General features: G+C 29.3%; 1 protein-coding gene across 1 annotated transcript; it reads left to right on the top strand.

The window, feature by feature from the left end:
* Positions 1 to 5,764: 5,764 nt before the first annotated feature.
* LOC123218346 (beta-fructofuranosidase, insoluble isoenzyme CWINV1-like) lies at positions 5,765 to 8,360 on the top strand. The gene is made up of 7 exons (XM_044639767.1): positions 5,765 to 5,960; positions 6,080 to 6,088; positions 6,177 to 7,039; positions 7,165 to 7,323; positions 7,518 to 7,756; positions 7,843 to 7,933; positions 8,016 to 8,360. Exons 1-7 carry the CDS (start codon positions 5,783 to 5,785, stop codon positions 8,193 to 8,195), a joined length of 1,719 nt encoding a protein of 572 aa, XP_044495702.1. The 5' UTR covers positions 5,765 to 5,782; the 3' UTR covers positions 8,196 to 8,360.
* The last annotated feature ends 658 nt before the right edge of the window (positions 8,361 to 9,018 follow it).

Genomic DNA, 9,018 nt, shown 5'->3' with positions numbered 1-9,018 from the left:
GATTATTGATAATGAGAATGTATTAAACATTATTCGTAATATACACAATATCATTAAATAAAATGTTATTTTTTACTTGTATCGTATTTTATATTAAATTATATTATATTAAATGGGTATGGCAGGCCATAGTTTGGCCATTCCAATATAAAATTCATATATTTCAATAATTCAATTTTAGGTCCATGATTTAATTATTGATACATATTTGTTAAAAATTGACCTTTTGATCCTGCGCAGAACCCTATTTTTTTTTTTTTTAATGTTATCATGTCCTATTGGATCCATCTGTCAGTCCATTTATCAACACCACGAAATTTAAAACATTAATTAACACTTAACATAATTAATTAATTAATATTATTGTCTTAAATGTCAATTCTAATTAATATATGATCAATAAATATATTAATATTTTTTGTCTGCTACAAATTTGAAGAGTAAAATTCTAGAAAATGTTTCACAAGTAAATATACGATATATTACACTAATGGTAACAAGTACATAGTTTTTTAAATTGAGTAAGATTAAATGTATTAATATTAACTATCATTTAGTGATTGAATATTATAATTTAAAACTAATTAATTATATGCTAACATATTATTATTAATATTTATTATTAATTTATATAATTTAATTATTTATAATTTTATTAGACATTGAATTTTGTAATTATTACAATTTTATTAGAAATTGATTTCAGTAAAACATCATCTTTGACTGAAATATTTGTTTATCCAAAAGGGTTTTCAAAATTTTCATGAGTTTTCACATTGGCGAATGGTAAAAAATTATCATAAGAATTTATAAGAAAATGCTCTCTAACTTGATATATAACAAGCCAATTAATCAATTTCTCTCCCTTCTAAATTTATAAAAGGCCTAAAGATTTATTCCCACCCAAAGACTCTTTAAGTTTTGAAAATTCGAATTTGAAAATTCAAATACCTACCTGTTAGCTATTAAAATTAGAAAAATTCATTAAATCTAAAAGTAGAATTATCATAAAACTAGTAATATTAAAAAAATGAAGTTTTATCTAATTTCTCTATTTAAATTTTAAAAATTAATAATTTTCTCTCAGCTTAAATTTTGAAAACTTAACTTTTGCCCCCTTAGGTTTTTATTTTCTTCTCCAGTGACCATCTCCGTCTCTAGCTGACTTCATCTTTCAACTCATCTTCTTCGTTGGCTCTCTCTCTCTCCATCTTTAGTTTCATTTAGAACGAAGACGAAGGGTTGATTCATCTTCATCCAAAATGACTTTTCAATTTGTTTTTGTCGACAAAGAGACGAAACTCTGTCCCTCTAACGTTCCATTTTGGATAAAGATGAAAAGTTGATTCATCTTCATCTAAAATTACTTTTCAATTCATCTTCATCTCCAGGCATTGACGAAGAGAGAGAGACCTGACAACTATATCATCAACAAATTTTGAATCAAAACAAATAGAAGCTATAATAAATATTTAATTGGGGATGAAAGATTTAACTTAAGGATGACATTTTTTTACATTCACGGATATTTTTTTAGTTTTAAAAACAAATTTTTAACTTTTGGAGATGTAAATTTTTGTCACCTTTTTTCAAATTTGTTGTAGTGAGAAGATTTTGTTCATTAATGATGTTATATTTTAGGTGAGAAAATAGGATTTCTGTTTTCAATCAATGAAAAAATGAATTTAACATAAACATTAGATAAAAAAAAATGTTAATCACATGTTTTTTTCATACGAACTTCTATTATTCAATTTATATAATATAATTGAATAAAATATTATTTTTTACTTGTGACATATTTCATATTAAATTATACTATATTAAATGGGTAATGGTGGTTTGTCCATTCCAATATAAAAATCATATATATATATATATATATATAAAAGTCAATTTATATAGGTAATGATTGTGACTTTGTGAAAGAAATCTATATTTTTGCATGATTTAATTATTGTATATATTTGTTAAAAAAATTAACCTTTTGATACAATGCAAAACGTTCTTTTTTTTTTTTTTTTAAATGTTATCGTGTCCTATTGGATCCATCTATCAATCCATTTATCAACACCACGAAATCTTTAAAAAATTAATTAACCCTTCACATAATTAATTAATTAATATTATTGTCTTAAATGTCAATTCTAATTAATATATGATCAGTAAATATATTAATATTCTTTGCCAGCTACAACTTTGAAAAGTGAAATTCAAGAAAACGTTTCACAAGTAAATATGTGATATATTACACTGATGGTAACAAGTACATAGTTTTTTAAAGGCAAAAAACATTCTAACGAACAAAATTTCATCTTTGTAAGAGAAAATATGTTTTGCTGATAGTTGTAATGTAATCGATAAGAAAAGTTAAACCGAAAGGGAGAGCCAATATGACTAAAGACGACCGTCTTCGACGATAGTTTACAAACCTTAGGAGAAAAATATTGATTTTTCAAACTTTAGGTATGAAAAATTATGTGATTTTCAAATTGAGGAGGGTAAACGTAATAAAATTTTAATTTTTTAAATTTTTTTGTTAAATAACAGTTTTACTCTTACTTATAACTGTGATTTTAAACCATGTAGGTGTGATTTTGAAAACAACACATAAACTTGGGTTTGGGGGGGGGGGGGGAAGGGGGAATAGTCTTCTGGCCTTTTTTAAATAGAGTAAAATTATATTTATTAATAATAAATATTAATTTATATATTAATATTAACTATTATTTAGTGATTAAATATTATTTTAAATATTACTAATTTAAAATCAATTAATTATGTGTTAACACATTATTATTAATATTTATTATTAATATATATAATTTAATTATTTATAATCTTATTAGACATTGATTTTTGTAATTATTATAATTTTATTAGAAATTGGTTTTAGTAAAACATCATCTTTGACTGAAATGTTTGTGTGTCCAAAAGGGTTTTGAAAATTTTCATGAGTTTTCACATTGGCAAATGGTAACTTCATATATATAATAAGCCAACTAATCAATTTCTCTCCCTTCCAAATTAATAAAAGGCCTGAAGGCTTATTCCCACCCAAAGTTTAGTCTATTATCAAACTTTTACATATTAAGTTTCAAAAATTTAAATACTTATCCATTAGTTATTAAAATTAGCCAAATTCATTAAATCTAAAGGTATAATCATCATTTAACCAGTAATATTAAAAAAATAAAATTTTATCTCATTTCCCTACCTAAATTTTAAAAATTAATAATTTCTTATAATATTAAGTTTTGAAAACTTAACTTTTCCCCTCTAATGTTTTTTTTTTCTTCGATGACTATCTTTGTCTCTGGCCGACTTCGTCTTCTCACCCTTTTTTTGTTGGTTGTCTCTCTCCATCTTCAGTTTCATTTCGAACGAATATGAAGAGCCGATTTTTCTTCATCCAAATGACTTTTCGATTTTTTTTTTTTGAAGAAGAGACAAAGCCCTATCCCCCTAGCATCTCATTTTAGAAGAAGATGAAAAGCCGATTCATCTTCACCTGAAATGACTCTTTGATTTGTCTTTGTTGACAAAGAGATGAAGACAATTCATCTTCGTCTTAGTGCATCGATGGAGAGAGAGAGCTGAAGAAGAAGATAGGTGTGAAATGAAGTCGGCTAGAGAAGGAATATAAAACACTCTAGGGGAAAAAAAATTAAGTTTTCAAAACTTAGGCTAAAAAAAAATTGTTAGTTTTAAAATTTAGGTGGTAAAATGAGATAAAATTTTATTTATTTATTAAATAACAATTTTACCTTGTGATTTACAGTATTTTATTAACTTTAATAGTTAACGGGTAGATATTTAGATTTTTAGAATTTAATAAGTGAAAGTTTGACGATAAACTAAACTTTAAGTGAGAATAAGTTTTTAGCAGTAATAAAATAAGAAGATTAATTTATAGAAAAAAAACTTAAGAAAAAAGTGCCATATGCGTCCACTAAAGTTTTGAGATTTTGTGGTACATATCAACTCTTTTTATTATGAAATAACTTACAAGCATTCTACCTGTAGAAAGAAAATGATAAAGGATTGGATCGACTGAAAGTGGTTGGTTAAGAGTTAATTATATCTTCTAATATGATGACCTGTAATTAAAACGAACAACTTAATAGTAACCTTATTGTTTGTCTACAAGAGACAGTCTTAATTAACGTATATTCAAGTTTAATTTCATGCCTGCATGATCCACAACTTTTGCGTAAGATTGCCCTAGCCATGCAGTGATTTGTTTTTGGCGTCGTGCTAAGTTTATTTCCCTCAAAAACGTGTTTAATTTGTTAATTGAATCTTAGTTAGATTGTTTCATTAGTATCATGTGTAACATTATATTTATATGCATATATTTTTAAAAGTCATATTGGGTTTTTACAATGTTGGGTTTATTTCGATTTCTCTTTCCTATGTTTACTTGAAATGTACTATATTCGTTTTGTTAAAAAGTAATAAATATCTTTATTAAAGAGAATTCTAAATAATTTTATAAAAAAGTGTTTGATAATCGAGAAAAGGTAAAAGACTTATCCACAAAGTCTCAAAACCCTAAATATTCATTCATAAACTGTTAAAGTTAATAAAATTCATTACTTTTAAAGATAAAATTATCATTTAATCAATTATATTAAAAAAATAAAACTTTATATCATTTTCCTCTAAAACTTGAAAACTAATAGTTTTCTCATAGGATTAAATTTTGAAAAGTTGCATTCTCCCCCCGTCCCCACTCCCAAAAGGTTTCAATTTTTCAAAGATAATTTTCCGACAAATGACTGCCTTCTTTAATATTCTCTATCCCTCTTAGTGATATCCCTTCCTCTCTAGTAACTTGAAAGTCACTCTCTTTTGACACGATTCGTCTAAGCAAATCAATAAAGATGAATTTCTCATTTTTGTCGATTCATTTGAATGAAAACTCGTCTTCTCCTAAGAAGACAAGTCTAAAAGAAAGGAGAGAGAGGATGCCAACTGTTGGAGAGGGAGAGGTTTTGCCAAAAAATTGAAATCTTTGGTGGAAAATATAAATTTTCAAAATTTAATTTTGTAGGAAATTGTTAGTTTTCTAAATCAAAGAGAAAAAATGTTACAAATTTTTATATTTTTTAATATTACTGGTTAAATAATGATTTTATGTCTAAAATTAATAGATTTTGTTAATTTTAATAGTTCATAAATAAGTATTTAAGTTTTTAAAATTTGGTAGGTGGGAATTTGTGAATAGAATCAACCTTGAGTGGGAAAAAGTCTTTTGGCAAAAAAAAAAAGAAAAAGAAGAAGGTGGGACAAGACCATAAATATTTGCAGAATATAGTTAGATATCTCTCCGGATATCTCTACTTCTGAGTCCGGATTTTCCCTCTGACTAACAAAAAGTCAAGAAAGTTAGTAGAATATTATTTAACAAAAACAAAATAGACAGGATTTTATAAACTATGACATACAAAATTAAATTTTATAGTGTAAATCGAAGTTTAATTATATTATATTGTGAAAGTAAATTGACACATCCATCTTGGGATCTTTCTAAGAATAACACCAAGCTTGACTTTTGACTTTTCTCTGATGATAAACACCACACATCTTTGATCTTCCAAGCTCTTTAATCTCCTTAATTTTAATTTCGCTTTCACTGCTCACATTCACAAAACAAGCAAATCCTTTTACGTCTTTAATTTTAATGTAACAAAATATTTATTATGTTTATATTTATTTTTCCTTTATAAATACCCTGGAAGCTTTCAGTTTTTTCAGAACTCATTGTACCACCAACACCATGGCCGGCTCTTCTCTTGGCCTGTTCCTTTTGTTCTCTCTCTTCCTTGGCCAATGTGTTGTTGAGCTTGAAGCATCTCACCGTGTTTTCCAAAACCTTCAAACTTCTGAACCCACTTCCGAAAGTCAGCCTTACAGAACTGGTTTCCATTTTCAGCCTCCCAAGAACTGGATGAATGGTTTGTTTTGATTTTATTCTCCTTTGTAACTTTCATTAATCTTACATGTTTATTTCCCTTGCTGACATTTGTTCTTTTGTCTTCTGCAATGGAAAATATGGGTGCTTTTGGATATGAAGATCCCAATGGTTAGGATTTTGATTTGAGCTTTTGCTTTAGTTGTGGTTTAATGTAAACGTTTTTGTGTTGACTTAATTAATGAATGCGAATTTTCAGGGCCCATGGTTTACAAGGGAATTTATCACCTGTTTTACCAATACAATCCAAAAGGTGCAGTGTGGGGCAACATTGTGTGGGCTCACTCCACATCAACGGACCTGATTAATTGGATCCCACATGATGCAGCCATCTATCCATCACAGAAATCTGATATCAAAGGTTGCTGGTCAGGCTCCACCACAATGCTCCCTGGAGGAAAACCAGCCATCTTGTACACAGGAATAGACCCAAATGACAAGCAAGTCCAGAATTTGGCTGTGCCCAAAAATTTATCCGACCCTTACCTTACGGAATGGGTCAAGTCACCAAAAAATCCTCTAATGGCACCCACTGCAATCAATCAAATCAATGCCAGCTCTTTCAGAGACCCAACCACTGCCTGGTTGGGCCCTGACAGAATATGGAGAGTGATTATTGGCAGCAAAATTAACTACAAGGGATTAGCAATTTTATACAGAAGCAAAAATTTTGTAAATTGGACTGCGTCAAAACAACCTTTACATTCTGCTGAGCATACTGGAATGTGGGAGTGCCCTGATTTTTATCCAGTGGCTACTGAAGGTGTCTATGGCGTTGATACATCGACGAAGGGATCATCCATTAAGCATGTGTTGAAAGTAAGTTTGGATGACACAAAGCATGAGTATTACACCATTGGAACATATGACACTGCTACAGAAAAATATGTGCCAGATGAAGGTCAAGTGGATAGTGATTCTGGATTAAGGTATGATTATGGTAAATTTTATGCGTCCAAGACGTTTTTCGATAGCGTTACTCTTCGGAGAATTTTGTGGGGATGGATTAATGAATCCTCAAGTGTAGAACATGATATCAAGAAGGGTTGGTCTGGAGTACAGGTAATTTGATGATTGATTAATTTTTGTTTAATTGAGTTGCAAGATCCATGTTATGGGAACAACTTAATTAATAAATATATTAGCGTGAAATCAATGAAAACTTTTTTCTTGTATTCTTTTGGCAGGCAATTCCCAGGAAAATTTGGCTGGATAAATCTGTAAAACAGTTGGTTCAGTGGCCTATTGCTGAAATTGAAAAGCTTCGTGTAAACCAAGTAAAATTTCCAAGCAAATTCCTGAAGGCTGGATCAATTGCTGAAGTTAAAGGTGTCACAGCTTCACAGGTTAGTTAATCTATATCAGCATGCAGTAAAAAACACTAAGAAAATTCATCAAAATTTTGTATTTATACATATATATGTTTACTATAATGTAATGGATAAAGAGCTTTGAATATATGAAATGAGTAATTATCTTCTCCCAAGACTGTTCAACCACTGAGCTAAAAGCCAAAAAATTGGTGGATTTTGTTTGACAGGCTGATATAGAGGTATCATTTAAGATAGCTGAATTTGAGAAAGCAGAAGTTCTGGAGCCAGGTTGGACTAATCCACAGTTGCTTTGTAGTCAAAAGAGTGCTTCAGTGAAAGGAGCGTTAGGTCCATTTGGGTTGCTAGTTTTGAGTTCAAAGAGCCTGGAAGAATACACAGCAGTCTATTTTAGAATTTTCAAGGACCATGAAAAATATGTGGTCCTTATGTGCAGTGACCAAAGCAGGTTCCTCTATTTCTCCATCTCTATTTAATGCCCTGTCAACCTCTCTAAGTCTTGTGTAGTTTTCCTTATTATGTTTTATATGACAGGTCTTCTTTAGACGCTGATAATGATAAGACCACTTATGGAGCCTTTGTTAATGTTGACCCTCTCCATGAAGAGCTCTCATTAAGAAGCCTGGTGAGTTCATCATGTCAAACCAACACCATATTTGATAACATTCCTGCAACAATAATGGTATATTAAATTGTTGCGTTTGCAGATTGATCATTCTATAGTGGAGAGCTTTGGCGGCAAAGGCAAAGCTTGCATAACAGCTAGAGTTTATCCAACTTTGGCAATTGATGATGACGCCCACTTGTATGCATTCAATTATGGAACCGAGAAGATAAACATCACCAGCTTGAGTGCTTGGAGCCTGAAGAAAGCTCAAATTAATTAGTTGAAGTTGGAAGAAGATAAATCAAAGAGCAATAAATAAGACAGATACCGCTAACAAATTCTTAAACATAGAAAAATTTAAGTTTCCTTTTCAGTTGTAGAACGTGAGCCATTGTTATTCAATGCAAAAGTCAATAATACATTTTGAGAAATACTATTATATCAATCCTAATATACTGGTTTATCCTAATATATGCCCTTTATTTGCATATAATACATGTTACATACAACATGTTTTTTGTACACATATTTACTCGTACGGGTTTTGTTGAAGTAAATATTGTTTTGTATTTTGTTAAAGAAAAAAAACACAAAAAGGCAAGGGAAATTAAATTTTTTATCTTAAGTTGCCTTACTTATATATTTATATCACACTTTTCATACCTTAAATATTTTTACCATTTTATATGTTGGAATATCTAAATTGTTCTTATTTTTAATCTTGAGAAATTAAACAAGGTAATATTATTCCTTATTATATATCATAGAAAAAGAACATATATAAATATTTGATATCAATATTTAAAACAAGATTTATATATGTACTAAATAAGATCAAATGAATTTAAAAACTTTTGAATTCAAATCTTATAGGTTAGATATCAAAAATTTTAGGTTTTATTTTTAGTGTTACAATGTGTGAGTTTGTCATTCAATGTGATAGTCTAGCGAGACCTATCAATGTGCATGTCGTGCTGAAATTGACATGACTCACCATGCCATATGTCATATCGGGTTAAGGTTGGCAAAATTGTCGGCATTGACCGATCATGTTGGCCCATAAAATTTGAAGACTTGGGACACGACCTATAGATTGGTGGACC

This window comes from Mangifera indica, chromosome 6, assembly GCF_011075055.1.
Source record: "Mangifera indica cultivar Alphonso chromosome 6, CATAS_Mindica_2.1, whole genome shotgun sequence".
Lineage (NCBI taxonomy): Eukaryota > Viridiplantae > Streptophyta > Magnoliopsida > Sapindales > Anacardiaceae > Mangifera > Mangifera indica.
The sequence above is the reverse complement of the archived record's forward strand: the minus strand, read 5'-3'. Positions and strand labels throughout refer to the sequence as shown.

Excerpts from the sequence above, each read along its gene's own strand:
- LOC123218346 (XM_044639767.1), top strand. The coding sequence starts at position 5,783 with ATGGCCGGCTCTTCTCTTGGCCTGTTCCTTTTGTTCTCTCTCTTCCTT. Across the intron at positions 7,040-7,164 it reads AGGGTTGGTCTGGAGTACAG|GCAATTCCCAGGAAAATTTG; the intron begins GTAATTTGATGA and ends TTCTTTTGGCAG. Across the intron at positions 7,757-7,842 it reads ATGTGCAGTGACCAAAGCAG|GTCTTCTTTAGACGCTGATA; the intron begins GTTCCTCTATTT and ends TTTATATGACAG.